Here is a 19625-nt window from a genome sequence, read left to right as displayed (position 1 = left end):
GATTTATAGTGTGGTGGAAGGATGTCCTAGGATTGGTGGGGTGGGGGGTAGGTGTGCGCCTATCAGTAGAATTCCTGAGACATTTTACACAAATCTTTTCTTTTGTTTCCCAGATTTTATTTATTTATTTGACAGAGAGAGAGAGAGAGAGAGATCACAAGTAGGCAGAGAGGCAGACAGAGAGAGGTGGGGAAGCAGACTCCCTGCTGAGCAGAGAACCTGGTGGGGCTCAATCCCAGGACCCTGAGATCATGACCTGAGCCAAAGGCAGAGGCTTAACCCACCAAGCACCCAGGTGCCTTTTTGTATATTCTTTTCTCACCTCCTATGAAAGAATCTCTGCTGAAGTGACTCATCATTATTGATGGGGTTGCATCGTATTTCTCAAGTGAGAGGAGAAAATAGCTTATTCTTGATAGTAATAATGATTCTTTTATTTTACTGCTTTAATATCTTGCTTCCAAAAATTCTCTTATAAGCATTGCTTTAGTACTTGTTGATTTTGAAGTATGTTTACAGTGACATGCTTATTAAACTATTCCCAAAAATTGAGTGCAGTGCTTTTACCAGTATTATTTTTTGCTCAGTGAAGGAAATTAGTGCTAGGTTTATTCTGAATTGACAGTCCTGATTTGCTTTGTGTGAATGAATGTGTTGCGTGTGTTTTAACTTTGATCTGTCAACGTATCACATTCATAAATCACACCATTTGGTAACTGTTTTCATTTTCTATATTCAGAGGAATTAATTGACTTACTAAAACATCCCAAATAGAACCCTATAAATACCTTGGTTGAATTTATTCTAGTTTTCCTCAGCAAATTCCAGCATATCCTTTTACCTATATAAAGGTAATCTCTTACGTATACTTGACTATATACTTGCCCAGCTTTAGGCCTTGATTGACTTTTTGTAATGCTTACTATTCATTAAACTAGAAGAAGTTCCAATATACTTTAATTTTCAGAGCTCTTAGTGTGTTTACTAATACTAATGCATAAAATAAATGTCTTGAAATATAGAATCTAATAATTGTACTTCTTACAGTATTAATCTGTAGGTATCTTCATGTGGTATCATATTCCTTGAGTTAAAAAGAGTGTGTGAAGTATTTATTAATTTTTTCATAAAGCTAAGAGATCATAGTATGGTAAAGAGAGTACTGGTTTCTAGTTTTGGTCTTAACAGTGACTGTCTACTAAACCTCTTTGAGATTATCAATTCCAGCCATCCAAGAAAAAACTATCTGTATTATCTCAAAAGACCTCTTTGAACACTAATTTTCTGTTGATCTTTGATTGCTCTAAAATATATCCCATTTTCAGTGTAGGGGCTTTAAGGCTAAACTAATTATTTTATTCCATAGTTAAGGCCAGCCTGTTTTGTTTTGTTTGGTTTTGAACTCTCTTATCTATGGAAATATGCCTTCTCTAGTGGTTCAAAATGTTTTTCTCTCTATGTTTATTTAAAGAGAGACTTGGTAACTCATCAGGTGACAATGTCATATATACATTTAATAATTTAAACAGTTCTTTATGGCTAATTATTTTGAACCATAGTTCAAAATATTAACCTTAAACTTTCCTCATCTTCTTACCGTAATTGTGTTCCATAGTAAGTTAAAAGTACATATCATATACACACACACAATCACACCAAGAACCTCTTAACTATATGGTTCTTCTGGCAACTTCCAGGTATGAAGATACCGGTGGATTGATATAAGTTATTGCAATGGAATATCTAGCCCTGAAGTTCCTCATGCTATATTGCTGCCTAGTTGACTTCCTTGTATTTATATTCCAAGAGTCTGTCAAGTTCAACATACCAAAAACTGTACTCAATCTTTGTAACCTCTAGCTCCTCCTCATGACTGCCTTCTATTACTGACACCATCATTATATGTATATCTAATACTGATACCTAAATTTACCTTGGCCTGGTTTTTGTCTTTGTGTTTGTCTTTTTGCATCAAACTCATGCCACTCATTTGCCGAATAGAGCTATATGGACTGTACAGGCTGGATTTGGCTCACAGTTTGCACTGGACCCTGTATTATGCAAAGAATTGGAAGAGAAAAGCAAAGATTTTTTGGTAAAATTACAAAGATTACAAAGAATTTTTAAAATGTTGGTTAATAGATGCCCAGTGCAAAAAAAAATGGAACTCCATTAAAACAAATCTTACAAGAATTTAGCTCAATAAATAATACACTTTTTTCTTAGTTGCTGAGTTTTTGTTTTTCTATTTCTTTGGAATACAGATGGACTTTGGAGTAGAATGGTGGGTTAGGTCTATTAGCATGGCTCAATTAAAAGCCCAGTGATTTTTCTCCCCTTGGCCAACTTCCTAAGAGTCGGGCCTAGTCATTAAGCCTCATTTTATTTATATTAGTGCTTTTCCTGTCATAGTGATTCAATACATGGTTGATGTGTGGAGGTTATTGCTTTTGATAGTGTTTCATTCTTTGTGAAAAGTATTTTTTAAAATGAGCATTATCTTAGATATTTCCTATGCACCTCTGTCCCAGTTGCTTATTCAAAGCTTTAAGTGTAGCTACTTATTGTCAGATCAAATAGAGGTCACTAGAAAACTGAAGGTGGTAAGTCACTTTTCCCTTTACAGCCATAAGGCCTATTTGACACTTTGGCAGCTATCAGAGCATTTCACACTTCAATGAAAAGCCCTAAAAACCATTCACAGGTCAACCTGAAGAGTTTTACTTAATTATATTGTGTTTTTAGCACATGGAGTTTTAAAACTGAAAAGACTACAGAAGTTGTAGTCCCAGCTCGACAATTTAGTTACTTTGGTTTTCTAATATTTATTAAAATAAGCTATGATTTCCTTATTGCCTCCAAAATATTAATGATGCAAAAGCTATATTAATTATTTGGGCAGTAAATGTTATAGGCATTGAAGGGAAAAGAAGACCATTTTCATTTTACTTATCCTGGAAGATTACATGGGTACTAGTATGATTTGAGTAGGTAAGATTTCAGTATTTGGAGGAAGATGCTTAAAATGTGCCCCTCAGGGGGCACCTGAGTGACTCAGTGGGTTAAGCCTCTGCCTTTGGCTCAGGTCGTGATCTCAGGGTCCTGGGATCGAGTCCTGCTTCGGGCTCTCTGCTCAGCAGGGAGCCTGCTTCCCCCTCTCTCTGCCTGCCTCTCTGCCTACTTGGGATCTTCCTCTCTCTGTCATGTAAATTAAAAAAAAAAAAAAAAAAGTGCCCCTCAGACCTGCGGCATCACTTAGCCTTGGGAGCTTGTTATAAATACGAAGTCTTGGGCCCACCAGGCCTCCAGATTCTAAATCAGAGTCTCTGGGGCTCTACTCCCAAGTTTTAAGCAAATTCCTCTGGTTATATGTTACATGTCAGAGTTTGAGAAGCACTGTCGTAGGTCTCAGACATATGCAGGTTAAAGTATTTTGCAGAAGAGTGATTAGACAGATAACTTAAAATGAAGATAGAGGCCATACCAAGTAGAAAATACTAATGTCAAGGTTAATAATTTGGAATTTATTTATAGAAAACTGAGCCATCAACATTTTTGATTGGAAAAGTACTATTATGAAAGCAAATATAGTAAGATTAGCCTAATGGTAGTTATGTACAATAGATTAGAATGGCGGACTTGTAAAACATTGTTTTGAAGCCTTGCTACACAAAGGATGGTCCTCAGATTGGCATTGGCATCAGTTATTTAGGAAACTTCTTGGAAACGCAAAATCTCTGGGCTGGTTCCAGACCAAATGAATCTGAATCTGTAGTTTTGTTTTTTTTAAGATTTTTAAAATTTATTTTGGAGAAAGAGAGCGAAAACAGAGGGAGGAGCAGAGAGAGAGGGAGAAACAGACTCCCCGCTGGGTGAAGAGCTTGATACAGGGCTCACTCCCAGAACTCTGTGATCATGACCAGATCCAAAATCCAGAGTCTGGTTCTTAACATACTGAGTCACCCAGGCATCCCCTGAATCTGTAGTTTAACAAGATTCCAAAGTGATTCATATTTGCATTAAGGTTTGAGAAGCCCTGACTTAGAGCGTAATTAGTGGGACACCTACAATGGAATCATAACACTTTTTGTAGAAAGTACATATATCTAATCCCCACCCTGGTTCCCTCTAATATGACTGTCAGGCCATCTGGATGATTCTCACACAGTTTGAAAACTTTTGTGCTGGAATAGTGGTTGTAAACTGGCTGCACCCCAAAAAAACCCCATAGTGTAGACCGTGTCTCAGATCAGTAAAGTTGGCATTTCTGAGGGTAGAGCCCAAACATATCAGTATTTGAAACTTCAAATTCTTCAGCTGATTCCAGTGGTCAGCCAAGGTTGAAAACCAGTGTAGTAGAGGGAGTGATAGGTTTTAGATTATTATACTAATTCTGGTAGGAACTGATAGACTCGATTTGTGTGGTGATTTTGGAATCAGAAAGGGTAAGGTTGATGCAAGGGACATTGTGAGGACTTGGTAGCATTTGGTAACTTAGTCAGTTGACAAAAGAAAGCAGGGAGACTAAGGGTTTAAAATCATGGAGAGTTTGAGGGCCCCCGGCTGGCTCAGTTGGTAGAGCACAGAGCACATGACTCTTAGGATCATGAGTTCAAGCCCCACCTTGGGCCTAGAGCTTGCTTAAAAAAGTTGAATGTGTGCAATTTTTAAAAAATGATGGAGGCTTTAAAATGTTAATGTTAAGCTATCTTTGGGTGATAGAGTTTTTCTTTTATTGGTTTTCCACCTTTTCTATAGCAATCTGATATTATTGTTTATAATTAGAGTAGAATAAATTATTTTTAATTAGAATGAGCATGGTTTTGAACCTGGCTCACTTTGAAGCCTGCTGACAATTAACAGACATTTTAAAAGTGAGATGAGATAAGGGAATTTGCTGAAAGGAAGGGAGAACATACTGAGTTTTCATTTAGAAGGATGGAAATTGAGGTCTTAGGTGTTTCAGGCTATTGAAAATTAGTACTAGTTGTTTGAGGGTAAAGAATATAAATTTAGGGGCACCTGGGTAGCTCAGTCATTAAGGGCCTGCCTTTGGCTCAGGTCATGATCCTAGGTCCTGGGATCGAGTCCCACATCAGGCTTCCTGCTCAGCAGTCCCACTCCCCCTGCTTCTGTTCTCTCTCTTGCTGTGCCTCTCTCTGTCAAATAAATAAATAAAATCTTTTTAAAAAAAATAAATTTAGAATTGAGTGTCATCAGTATGATAACTAAAAACAAGGTAGAGGTGAGAAATCCAAGGAAAGATTTAGATTATAGACAAAACTAGAGTTAAAGTCACAGCACCTATTTGGAGAATGCCTGTGTTTAGAGTGAGTAAAAAGAAGTGGCCTGTGAAGCAAATAGAAAAAAAAAGCAGAGAAGGGGTGCCTGGGTGGCTCAGTGGGTTAAAGCCAGCGTTTGTCATCCTTTCCGTTAGGCCTCCTTTGCTGCTCCCTGTCAGAGATGAAGACACAGAGGCAAAAGCCACACGTTCAAGCAGTCTTCCATCAGAAGCCCTGGGTGATGGGGCGCCTGGGTGGCTCAGTGGGTTAAAGTCTCTGCCTTCGGCTAGGGTCATGATCCCAGGGTCCTGGGATCGAGACCCGCATCGGGCTCTCTGCTCAGCAGGGAGCCTGCTTTCTCCTCTCTCTCTCTACCAGCCTCTCTGCCTACTTGTGATCTCTGTCAAATGAATAAATAAAATCTTAAAAAAAAAAGAAAGAAAAAGAAAAAGCAGAGAAGAGAACTGGTATAATACTGTCATAGATACCAAGAGAAGATTTCAGGGGAAGGAGGTAATCAGTCATGTGACATGCTGCAAAAAGGTAAAGCAGTTAGAAGACTGAGAAAAGCTGTTGAATTTGAGAGTACTAATGATTTTCAGAAGTACTGTTGTAGTGAAATGGTCAGGATAGAAGTCAGACTGCTGGGAACAATTGAGTCTTTTCTAAGGAAGTGGAGAGACAGTGGGTGTCTGTCACCAATTTGAAAAATGTGGTTAAGAAAGAAAGGAAAATATTAGGAAAGTAACTGGAAGGATAACAGAATTAAGGAAAGAACACCTGTACCAGAAAGAGTGAAGATAGAGGGGTAATGGAGTACTCAAGGTCATATAGGAAATAGAGATGAAGAAATGGTGATTTTCAACTAGAACAGACTTTGGCAGTCATCTTGTTTTGTAACATCTTTTCTTAGGATTATATAAGCCTCATTTTCTAGATGGACCTGTGCAAATAGAGACTTAAAGAAGTTAATTGATTTGAGCAGAGTCCAGCTATTGAGATGATGGATCAAAGGAGTGGGAAGGCATTTGTCTTGCAGACTGGGGGCTGCCCTACTACCCCTCTTCCTCTGAGATTATAAAGAGAAAGGAAGGCAAAATAAATGAACAGAAGTGTTGAGATAGTGATAATTGGATGTTTCTTTTAAGGTAGAACATTTTATGTACCACTGAGTGTGCAAGAGAGGCTAAAAGTCACATTTGAATAAAGTATTCAGTTCTCTTTGCTTTAAGAGTGAGGAAATTGATACTTAGTTATAATGCTTTGGTTGAAGCATTAAAAAAAAAAAAAACTATCTCTTCAGAACCAGATATAAGTCCCTTATTATATAAAAGCAGAACACCTGACTTTTGTAGCATCAGTTTCACTAATATCCCTACCTAATACATCTTTCACTAACTGATGTTCACAACTTCATGCCCCAAATATCAGCAAGCTGAAGTACTTTTTTAAAGTACTGCTCCAGTGTCAAGCAGTACTGCTGTTACCCAGCTTCTGTGCCAGAAGTACACAATGATGGTTTTCCCTGCCAAAACAAATGCTGCAAATATGGACCCTGTGTGTCATCACCAGTTAGGAGTTTTTCCTCCAAGTGCCAGTTGCAGCAATGAGACACAGGTCGTTGTAGTTCCCTCACCTCCACTCCAGTCATTTGAGGACCCCTTTCAAAGATTATTAGAAGGCCAGAAATCTCTCCCAAGTTGCATATATGTTCATCAGTGACTTTTCAGCAGTGACTTTTCACATACCCATTTTTTTTTTTAATGCCAAAGAATGCAGTCTGCACTCCAGCGTATCCTCCTAAGAAGGTTTCCCTTACCAATGTTCTAGAATACCACAGCCTCTTAAATTTTGTTGTCTTTCCTAAAGAATGGAGCATTAAGGTAAAGATGATTTATCTTGTTTGCTGATATTTAGAATCTCTCCTATGGCAGTATCTGTTGTAAAGGAAATCAAATCATGGCTTTGAAAGCTTTACCAGTATGCATTTCAGAAATCATTTTCTACTACTCTGAATAAAGAACCAGAAAATAAAGTCAGCTCTCCTAATTTCATAGTGGTCAGAAGCAAATAGTTAATTCTCTGTTAGGATTAGATAAGCTGTGGAGCAAGCAGAATGGCTAAAAACAGGTAATAGACTCTGCTATAGGTATGGTAAGTCTGTGGACTTTCTGCAAGTTCCCAGTACTGACTATGTTAGTTCATATAAACATATCCTTTTCAACAGCAACATAGTAGTAGTCTAGGGTCAGTGCTTATCAAAATTTTTTTAAAGATTTTATTCCTTTATTTGAGAGAGAGAGAGCAGGAGTGAAGGACAGAGGGAGAGGGAGAAGCGGACTCACCGCTGAGCAGGGAGCCCAACACGGGCTAATCCCAGGACCCTGAGATCACAACCTGAGCCAAAGACAGACACTTAACCCCCTAACCCCTCAAATTTTTATATGCATAAGAATCTCTTGGACATCAGAATCAGATTCTGATTCAGAAGCCTGGAGTGGGAGGGAGGGGTGTGGATGATTATGCTGAGATTCCGCGTTTCTAACAAACTCCCAGGTAGTACTACTGATCTCCAGACCACACTTCAACTAGAGAGGTTCTTCAACTAGAACAGTTAATAGCAGTTAATATGACCTTGCCTTTAGTGGCTGCAATAGTGACTGATTAGAGCGATGCCTAGCATACTTTTTTTGTAAAGAGCCAGATATAAAGAGTAAATATTTTGCGCTTTGTGGCCACAAGCCATATTCTTCTTGATTTGTTTCTGTGTTTGCTTTTATAATTAAAAAAAAATTTTTTTTTTTTTTTTTTTTTTTTTACCCTGAGATATACCCTCAGCCTTGACCAAGAAGCTGAAGTCATATCCATAGGGCTTGTCAAATTAGCCCATGGCTTTCAGGCCTGACAGATAGAAGTCCCTTATTTCATCAGGCCTCTTGGGATGACTATCAAAGAATCATAAGGATTCCAGTTCCAAAAGCAATAAAGGAACTTTATAAGAAGATCTCTGTGTTTGTTGGAGGGAGGGAGATAAAATTATATGGAAGAAAATTTTTATTTGATGACATAAAACGTGAAAACTGAAGCTACTCATATTTAGATCATAAGTAAAATCCGGGTAGAACTTGACTGTGGACAAGGATGCATTTGACTTCTTTTAATTTATGTGATAGCAAGCTATTCTGTGTGGCAGAACAGTAGCCAGTTATGGTTATAAGAAATTGGCCAAACTTCTGAATCTCAGATCTTCTGCTTAATAGGTGGGTAACTTTGGCCAAGTTACTTAACTTCTCTGAGACATCATACTGTCCCTGGGGTTGTTTATAAATAAGAATATGTACTTGAAATACTTAACATAGTGTTTGGAACTTAAAAGACACTAAATGGTGGCTGTTACTATGTTATTGTGGTTATGACTGAATTCTATAAAAGAATCAGCTCCATGACTAATTGTTGCACTATTCTTTAAGGTAGATTATGTCCTAGATTGTCATCCTCATGACATTTATGTCCTTCCTAATAATGTCTCTGCAGATATAATGGGGAAATTTGAACCGATAGCCTTTAGTAACAACATATTTAACTTTGCAAAACTATTGGAAACCTCAGTAGTAAACAAGACAAGTCACTCTTCTATGTTTTGTTTTGTTTTTACTCCTTCATGTATTTTTAAGGTGAGATTTCTTTGGGCAAAATCCCACGTTTAAAAATTGAAAGATTGTTTGATACAGTATTTTCCCAACTTGGTTATCAGTGCTTATTCTCATCACTTACTTTGAGGACTGTTGGAAACAGTTTTGCTTCAGTGACTTTTCTCTTCCTAATTTCAGTTCAGTGATAGACTGGATAATGAGGATATAAATGAAAACTTTTGTCTGCCATGTCAGGCATTCAGTCATTAGTGGTTAAAGTAACAGTATTGCCAGTGTTCTTGTTTAAGAAAATTTATAGAGGGGCGCCTGAGTGGCTCAGTGGGTTAAAGCCGCTGCCTTTGGCTCGGGTTCATGATCCCAGGGTCCTGGGATCAAGCCCCGCATCGGGCTCTCTGCTCAGTAGAGACCCTGCTTCCTCCTCTCTCTCTGCCTGCCTCTCTGCCTACTTGTGATCTTTGTCTGTCAAATAAATAAATAAAATCTTAAAAAAAAAAAGAAAATTTATAGAAATTTATATGATCTAAAGCATTGAGTAACCATAAAATGCTTTTATTTTTAAGTAAAACTTTATTTTTTTTAATTGGGTGGAATGTTTGAATTTCTTTTTAAAGTTTAATAAATTGGCTTTTGTTGTTACTGTTTTTAATCAAAGGAAATCACCCTAATACCAATAAATAAGAATTACCATCTTAAAATCAGAAGCTACTCGTATATAAATAACTTTTGTTATTCTAAGTACATACTTTATGTTTTTGGTGTGTTTCATTATATAGTTATTTTTTCAAATATGTAGCATAAAATAACTTGTTTAAATCTGTGGTTGCAAGTTTTTGAAAATATCTCTTTTAGCTTTTAGTAAAACATGGAGGAGATTTATTTGCCGAGAATGAAAATAAAGATACTCCTTGTGATTGTGCTGAAAAGCAACACCACAAAGATTTGGCTCTCAATCTGGAATCACAAATGGTGTTCTCACGAGATCCCGAAGCTGAAGAAATAGAAGCTGAATATGCTGCATTAGACAAACGAGAGGTACAATTCTCTTTTGTTTTGTTTTTAAATTAAAAAATTATATGGATTTTTTTCTTTTCATAAGTTCTAATTTTATTATATGGTGATTTTATACTATTTTATTTTTCTACTTTAAAATCCAATTCATGTGGTCTTCTTCACCATCATCTACATGGCCATGATTATGAAACTCATGTAGAAAACCTGGAAGTGGCAACTGTCCTCTAACATATGTAAATATGCTTACTTATATTTATTTATTTTAAAGATATATTTATTTGAAAGGGTAGGGTAGGAGGGTAGGGGGAGGGACAGAGGGAGAGAGAAATTCCGGTAGACTCCGCGCTGAGCATAGCACCCCATACAGGGCTCAGTTTTACAACCCCAAGATCAGACCTGAGCCGAAACCAAGAGTTAGACGCTTAAGAGCCACCCAGGCACCCGTGCTTACTTACATTTCAGTAGAGAGGCTGATGTGTAATGTGAAGCCCTGACCATTCGCACTGTTCTAAAACTGCAGACCTCCTGTTCCTCAATCCTTCTCTGTTTTCTGGAGTGTTCTTAACAAACATGCTTTGGTAACTTTTATCGTAAAAAACAAAAACAAAACCTTTTCTCCATTGACCACTCTTTCCTAGCCCTGCCCCTCTTCCCCTTCAGTGGTAGCCCCATATCTCTGATCTTCTGAGAAACACAAAATTTAAGAGCTGTCTATATATAACCAACTTCCTCACCTTCCATTCACTCTTCAGCCCTTTGCAGTGTGACTTTCTTCCCTTCTGTTGTGATGGAAGTGCATTTGTCGTGGACATCAAAAGTCATCATGTTGCCAAATCCAGTAGGTATTTCTCTCTCTTCACCTTACTTGAATTCTTCGGCAGCACTTGACACAATTGACCGTTCCCTTCTTAGGAAAACATTGTTCCCTTAGCTTCAGGAACATTGTTCTTTGGTTTCCTTTAAGTCTTTCTTGTTTCAATAAATATTACCTCCATCCACTGAGTTGCTAAGGCATAAATGGGCAAGCATTCTCAATTCCTCATTTCTTCTTATGCCCAGACAGTCTGGGAATCTTGTCAGTTTTACCTCCAAAAGTGTAATCTGAATCCATTTACTCTTCCTGGTCTCTACTCATGCTGTCCAAGGCCCTCACCATCTCAGTTTCCTAACTGGCCTCCTTCCTTCTATTTTGATCCCCTTAGAATCCATTTTGTACCCATTTTGTACATTTTTAAACTTAAATTAGATCATATAAATCTCTTCTAAATTACTTACTAGCTTTTCAATGTACTTAGAATAAAATCCAAACTGTTTGCTCAGATATAGGACCTTATATAGTCTTACCACTACTTACCTTTCCAACATCACCTCAAAGCTTTCTCCCCAACACCCTTTGCTCTAATTATAATACCTAGACTATACTGAGGCTTTTGCATTTGCTGTTTCTTCTTTCAGAAATTTCCCAGTTTTTCTCTTGGCTGGTTCAGTAGTTCTTCAGAGAAGCCATCTTGGGCTATTTTTTCACAAATAGGTCCCTCTCCTTCTATTATTCTTTACCATAATACCCTATTTTTATAACACTCATCACATGCTATAGTTATTTTGTTTATGTATTTACTTGTTTTTTACTTTTCTTTCCTATTAGATTGTCTGCTCCATGAGGGCCAGCATCATAACTGCCTTAATCAACAGAGTATTTTTATTGTTTGACACAGTGTACATCCATAGAAGTATTAAGTAAATTATAAGACACAATACATTTTTTCCTCCCAAAATTATTCTGGTTCCTCCATGTTCAATGCCAGCTTGATTCTAAAAGGACTTATACTAACTATTGTTTCCGTGTATTCAGAAAAATAATTATATTGTTTGGGGTTTTTCCCCATGAATTCTCAACAGTTTTTGAGCTTCTGTACTCTCCAGATTGTTAAAGGAACTGAGCTTCTTGGAATTCAGAAATTTGTGGGGGGGGGTTGTTTTATTTATTTGTTTGTTTGTTTGTTTGTTTGACAGAGAGCAAGAGAGCCCAAGCAGGGGACTAGAAGAGAGGGAGGGAGAGGGAAAAGCAGGCTCCCCGCCAAGCAGGTAGCCCAATGCAGGGCTCAATCCTAGGACCCTGGGATCATTACCTGAGCCGAAGGCAGATGCTTAACCATCTGAGCCACCCAGATACCCCCAGAAATGTATATTTCTTTATCCTTTTTGTTTCCTAGGTTATTTTGTGGGAATGCTTATTCAGATTAAGTATACAGAGGAAGAGAGGGTGATGTCCTAAGCACTTTCACATGGTTGTTGAATCTACATTGTAATGGTGAATAACAGTTATGCCCCTTTCTTTTTTTAAGTGAGGAAGATAAATCAGAAAATAGCTGAATAATGTACCAGGATCAAAGTGAGCTAAACCTGATTCTTCTGACTTCTCTATTTGCTATACTGCCTATCTTTTTATGCTCCATCATCTTGAGTCAGGCATAGAAACTATTACTGTAGGGTGCCTGGGTGACTCAGTTGGTTAAGCAACTGCCTTCGACTCAGGTCATGTTCAAGTCCCACATTGGGCTCCCAGCTCCATGGGGAATCTGCTTCTCCCTCTGACCTTCTCCCCTTTCATGCTCTCTCACTTTCTTTCTCTCAAATACATAAAATCTTTTTAAAAAATTTTAAAAAAAGAAACTATTACTGTAATATAAAATAATTTAGTCAGAAGGCAACATTTGAACAATAATCTAGAAATAATGTGACATGATTAAATTGAAAGACATTTATGAGTATATTCAGGCTATTATATCAAAGATACTATCTTATAAGTAAATCAGAAAATAATAGTAATCATTATCAATCGATTTAAGATCTAAATGATCTTAATATAACTATAATAGACTATTAAGTTAAAAGTTACAGAACAGTTTGATACTAATTATAAAGAAAAGACTAGTATGTATTGAGAGAAGAGTGAAGTATACCAAAGTGGTAATTATGGATAATGGATAATAATGGATATTTTATGGATTAATGGATAATGGATAATCTTTTTACCATTATTATTTTTTGTTTTTACCGTTATTATTTTTTCTGTTTACACGCATTTCTTAAAATCTATGTCTATTTATGCTAAAAAAATTTTTTTAAATTTCCTCCTTTCTTACTCTACCCCACAGTGGGAAGTTTCTTGTGTGTGCTACCAGACTTAAGCAAACATGTGTGATACAGAATTTTTAATGCAAAAGTAGGGTCATATAGTAAGTATATTGAGTATTTTAAATTTTTTTTTTTAATTGAAGTATAGTTGACACACAGTATTATACTAGTTTCAGTTGTACAGCATGGTGATCAGCAAGTTTATATGTTATGCTGTGCTCACCACAAATATTTGGTCACCATAAATTGCTATAATATGTCACTACACAACTCTGTCACAGTACCATTGACTTGATTTCCTATGCTATACCTCTTACTCCTGTGACTTATTTATTCTGTAACTGGAAGCCTTATTTCTCCAACTCCCCTTCATCCATTTTGCCCACCACCCACCTCTGACCATCCCTCCCTCTAGCAACCATTAATCCTCTGTATTTATGTGTCTGTTTCTGCTTTTTGGTTTTTTTTTGTTTATTCATTTGGGGTTTTTTTTTGGATTTCCCATATAAGGGATATCATATAATATTTGTCTTTCTCTGACTTCTTTCCCTTAGCATAATACCCTTTAGGTCCATCAGAGTTGTTATAAATCGCCAAGATCTCACCTTTTTTTTTTAACAGCTGAATAATATTCTATCAGGTATGTGTAGGGACACCATATTTTACCCATTAATCTATCAATGTGCGTTTAGATTGCTCCCGTATCTTGGCTATTACAAATAATGATGTAGTAAACATAAGGGTACATACATCTTTTCAAATTAATGTTTTTGAGTTCTTTAGGTAAATAATGCAATAGTGGAATTACTAGGTCGTATGGTATTTTTGCTTTTAATTTTTTGAGGAGTCTCCATCCTGTTTTCCACAGTGGCTGCATCAGTTTACATTCTCACAAATAGTATGTGAGGGTTCCTTTTTCTCCACATCCTTGCCAACTCTAAAATAGTTTTTCAACTTAACAATACATGATGAACATTTTTCCTAAGTCAGAACATATAATCTACGTATTTTAACCATTTGCTTATTAATTTAGATATTTTTTGTTACTAAAAACAAGACTAAAGTGAATATTTATCTACTTGTTACATATTTATCTTTATCCAGTTGTGTCATTCTTGTGGTTTAAAACATGGATCTGGGCGCCTGGGTGGCTCAGTCATTAAGCACCTGCCTGCAGCTCAGGTCGTGATCCCAGGGTCTTGGGATCAGGTACCGCATCGGGCTCCCTGCGTAGCAGGAAACCTGCTTCTTCCACTCCCCCTGCTTGTATTCCCTCTCTCAGTGTGTCTTTCTCTGTCAAATAAATAAATAAAATCTTAAAAAAAAAAAAAAAGGATCTGAAATCACACTGACTGGATTCATATCTTACCCCCATGACTGACTTACTATATGACCTTGAGGAGTTTATTCAGTCTCTCTGCTTCGATTTCTTCTTCCTTAAAATGGAGATCATAATGGTCCCTGCTTTGTAGAGTTGTAGTGATCCTTAAATGAGATATAATATATATAAATACTTGGAACAGTACCTGAGTCATTATATGTGTTATTTAAATGTATGCTGTTTTAATCATGATCATTTTATCATTGTTACTGCAGGTATCTACACATTTTGAAAGTATATTCCCTATAAATTTGTAGAAATTGGTTTGATGGATCATGAAATACATACATTTTATGGTTTAATAGATGCTGTTAAACTGTCCTAAAAGATTATATCAAATTATTTTCTTCTAGTAGCATATTAGAGAATATGAAAGAGTGTTAAATATTAATATGAAGGAATTTCCTCACATTTCTGCTAGCCTTAGATATTATCAGTGTTTTTAATTTTTGCTAGTTTAGGTAAGTGGTACCTATTTGAATTTATTTGGTTATTCTGTAAATTTATTGTTTATTTGCTTTTTTCCCTATGGATTGTTTGTATTTTCTTAATGCTTTCCAAGAAAACTTTATTTTTCTTTATCCCAAGTTTTTTACTTAGAATATTCAGATGTAAATTTTTCTTCCTCTGTGGCTTCTGAATTTGTGTTTAGGTTAATATTATAATCATATGCCCCTATATTTGTCCTAGTTTTATAGTTTTGTTTTTAATCCATATTAGATTATTTTTGTCTCTTATTTCATAATGTAAAAAACAATACTTTTGTAACTACTTGTACACAAATGCTTATGGCAGCACTGTTCACAATAACTAAAAGTTGGAGATGACCCAAATCTCCATGGAGATGACCCAAATCTCTATCAACAAATGTGGATCAATAAAATGTGTGGTATACATATACGATGGTATATTAATCATAAAAAGGAAAGAAGTACTAACATGCTACAATAAGGGTCAATCTCAGAAACATTGTGCTATGAGGAGAAGGCAGACATAAAAAGTCCGATGTTAAATAACTCCATTTATAGAAAATATCCAGAATAGGTAAATCCATAGAGACAGAAAGTACACTAGTGTTTGCCAGTGTCAGGGAAGAGGAAGGACTAGGGAGAGACTACTATTAATGGGTATGGAGTTTTATTTTGGGATGTTAAGAATGTTTAGGAATTAGATGCATGTGGTGGTTATACAACATTGTTGAACTGAATTGTACATTTTAAAATTGAGGATTTTTTAAAGACTTTATTTATTTGAAAGAGAGAAAGGGAAAGCACAAGTTGGGGTGGGGAGAGAGAGGCAGACTCCCCGCTGGTCAGGGAGCCCAACATGGGGATCTCTTTCAGGACCTTGAGTTTATGACCTGAGCTGAAGGTAGATGCTTAAATGACTGAGCCACCCAGGTATCCCTAAAATTGTTATTTTTAAGTAAGGTGTGTTTCATAGCAATTTAAAAAATAAAACCAAAAACAACTCTTTCTTTAAAATTCATTTTGTACTTTCTGCTTTGACTCTGATCAACTTTTGGATTATTCTGTCTCTGCTAATAGTTTTACATGGTCTGCTATGTAATTGTATTAAACTACATAATTTTAAGTAGTTTAATATTTTATTTATTTATTTGAGAGAGAGAATGAGCAAGGAGAAGGTCAGAGGGAGAAGTAGACTCCCCATGGAGCTGGGAGCCCAATGCGGGACTCAATCCCACGACTCCGGGATCTTGACCTGAGTTTAAGGCAGTCACTTAACCAACTGAGCCACCCAGGCGCCCATAATTAGGTGGTTTAAAAGGTTCATATTCCCAAGGTGTTTATTTTAGCTAAGTTTCTCAATTCAGTTAATGATCTGGACACTGTTTAGTATTTTATATCTATAATTTCTTCTTGATACATTTTAATTAAGTTTCCCTTCAGATTAGTTTATAAATGGATAAAATCTATTTCTTCACCCATCATTCAGTGAAACTCTGAGTGACTAACCACTCTGCCAGACACTTTTAGGAGCTTGAAGATACAGTGAGGAACAAAGATAAGGTCCCGTCCTCTAGGTGCTTATGTACTGGCATCAATATAGAAGCACACAAATAAGGTTAAAAAAGTAAATAAACACAATTTGTGAGAGTGGTAACTGCCATGAGGAAATAAAAACAAGATGGTTTGTTGGAGTGATGGCTGGGAAGAGTGTATTTAATTTACATAAACCTGTAAGGACGGAAAAGAGAAACTGGTGAGTTTTGGACCTAGTTAGGGGTCAGGCTCTATAGTAGACTGTGTGACTATATGTGGGTAAATGGAGGGAAAACGGAACAATATGTTGTTATGAAAGCCATCTAACAAATTTCCCCTGCCGCTTCTCTCTGAGTCAGTAACTCAGGAAGGCTCAGGTTCTTTTTCTGTCAGGAAACCCATATGGTGGACATTGCCTTAGCTGGCTTCTCTGGTTAGCAGGTTTAGCCTACTGTGCAAGAGCAGCTGCCTTCCTCTTAAATCAAAGTACAGATCAGGGTAGACCAGGCCTTAATTCCAGGGGAGGACAGCTGAGTAAGAAGAGAAGAAATGGAAACAAAGGGAAGAGTCTGAGAATCCTAGACATTCTCTACCTGTTCTTTCCCCTCTCTCCTCCTGGCTAAGCTCATGGATCAGCTAATGAGAGATATTAAGAAGAATTGGAAATATTCTTTGTTCCCTGAGTTCCTTTCACATCTTCTAAAATTTTAACAATTACTAATACATTTGGGTATATAAGTACCCATTTTTCATTTTTTAACAATAAGTATGTTTTACCTATATAATTGGGGAAAGCTGTTTTCATTGTGAAAAGAAATAAATTCTTTCATGAATACTTTGTTGTAGTCTTCTCTGAAACAGTTTTTGAAGATATTGTCACTTTATACATGATAGCCAAAGGGGTACAGTTTGTATGTTGGGCTCTTTCACATTTTTTAGTGGTATTTTGGTAGCAGAAGAAAGCACTAGTGCAAAAGAGGTACTTTTATTTGCTCTTACCTTTTTAAATTAGTTTCCTTGTTCTTTCTCTGTATCAGTACCTGATTTGAAGGTTAATACTACATTGTGTTTAATTTGAAAATAGAAGCAGTTTATCTTTCCAGCAAGAAAGAGAAAGGCACCTTCATTTTAATCGTTCTTGCAGAAGAGAAGGCTAGTGCCCACTTGGGACTGAGCAATGTATTGAAATGCTTCACATGACCTAATTACAGTTTTGTTGCAGAGATTCAGAGTGAATATGTTACGTGTTCATGAAAGCAATATGTCTTTCTGCTTCAAGAGCTATTTTTCTTCCATTGTAACCTAAATTTAAAACTGAATTTTTTTAGATTGCTTTATATTCTCTCTTTTTAAACATACCTAAGATCAAATCTCATTTGGCTCACATAAATAAAGTAGAATGGTAGCTAATCTAAAAAAGAGCATTTAGATTGGGTGTTATATGGGAGTGTTGAATCACTGTATTGTACACCTGAAACTAGTATTACACTCTATGTCAACTAATTCAAATAAAAACCTAAAAAATTAAAAATCAAAAAAATAAAAAGAATATTTAGGAAATAATACAAGGAAGTGTACAGTTGCCACCACTAGGAATGTCAAGAAATACCCATTCTTGTTGCTGAGGTAGAAGAGGTATCTGGAATCCCAAGTCTAAACTTGGAACATATTTTTTAGAAGTAACGTTTTACATAATGTGTAAGTTATCTACTGGAGTGAATACTATAACTTTAACCATAAAAGGATTTCTTAGATTTTTGCAGGGGAAAGTGTGATTCACAAATTAGCTGAAAAGCAAACTGTATATGATAATTTGGGGATTATAAGGGTTAAGAAATTTATCATGTCAAGTGAGAAAAATTATCCCTGTTGAATAGAATCTCAGTCATATGTGGTTAAATAAGAATTGGTGAAAGGAGGGTGCCTGAGTGGTTCAGTTGTTAAGCCTCCAACTCTTTGTTTTGGCTCAGGGTGCATGGAATTGAGCCCCACTCCCTTCCTCATTGGGCTTCCCATTCAGTGGGAAATCTGCTCTACCTCCCTTCCTCTCCTGCCCCTTCCCCCATGTGTGCTCTCTCTCTCTCTCTCTCTCAAATCTTTAAAAAAACAAACAAAAAAAAAGAATTGGGGAAATGGTTTTCACAAATACTCCCCCCAAAGTGAAGCAAGAAATAAAGATAGTAGCATATTCTAAAAATATCTGTAAATCAACTAAAACGGATGAGATTTGCTAATTGCCCAGAGGTCTCTGAAGATTGTGATATGGCTGCTACAGGACAGCCTCAATTCTTGGGAATTTCAACTGCTTTTGTCTTTGGCCTTTAGTCTGTGCTTACTGTAGTAAACTGATTACAACTGTTTAAAGGAATTGAAGTAGACAATATATCGATGTTAATAGCACAATATTGTGTAAAAATAAAAGGAAATTGCCTAAGTTACGTTATAATGTTATGACAACCATACAACAAATTCATGATAGGCATTTCCATAGGCAACGATAGGGAGAATTAGGGAAATGTAATGGGGAAAATATATTACAGATTATTTTAGGTTTTACATTATCCCGTCCTTGTCCCCGTGGTCTGTTACCTGCAGTCAATTGCAAGCCAGAAGCAAATGATCTTCCTTCTGACACATCCTCAGAAGGTCGGTAGTAGCCTAATACTGTATCATAATGCCTGTGTTATTCACCTCACTTGATCTCATCACACAGGCATTTTACCACTCATTTCATCACAAGAAGGGTGAACACAGTCCAGTAAGATATTTTGAGAGAGAGAAACCACATTCATACAACAATTACAGTATATTATAATTGTTTTATTATTGTTGTTAATCTCTTACTGTGCTTAATTCATAAACTTTATCATAAGTATGTATGTATAGGGAAAAACTATATATGTAGGGTTCAGTACTATCGATGTTTTCAGGGATCCATGATGGAGAGTATTGAGACGCACATTCCCCAATGGATGAGAGTGGAGGGGAAATTGCTCCATAAAATTTTGCTTCTTGTGTTTCATTTTGTTTTACAAAGATCTTGAAACAAGTATGGCAAAAATGTTAACAGTCTGAATAGTGAAACACTGTTTTTATGTTTTCTTTTAAAAGCAAAGATAAAAGATTACAAAAGAATAAAACACTTGAGATGATATAG

The 19625-nt window shown here is 36.4% G+C and overlaps 1 protein-coding gene across 4 annotated transcripts in view; it reads left to right on the top strand.

The window, feature by feature from the left end:
• Positions 1-19625, top strand: part of ANKIB1 (ankyrin repeat and IBR domain containing 1) — a 154921-nt gene that overhangs the window by 70437 nt on the left and 64859 nt on the right. For all 4 annotated transcript variants that reach the window (XM_032305005.1, XM_032305001.1, XM_032305004.1 and 1 more), the window contains exon 4: positions 9785-9967. In XM_032305005.1, the coding sequence (XP_032160896.1) occupies positions 9785-9967 (183 nt within the window). The remainder of the gene's footprint in view (positions 1-9784; positions 9968-19625) is intronic.

The sequence above is a fragment of the Mustela erminea genome, chromosome 11, assembly GCF_009829155.1.
Source record: "Mustela erminea isolate mMusErm1 chromosome 11, mMusErm1.Pri, whole genome shotgun sequence".
NCBI classification, from domain to species: Eukaryota; Metazoa; Chordata; class Mammalia; order Carnivora; family Mustelidae; genus Mustela; species Mustela erminea.
Note: the sequence above shows the minus strand (reverse complement) of the source record. Positions and strands in the feature narration are given on the sequence as shown.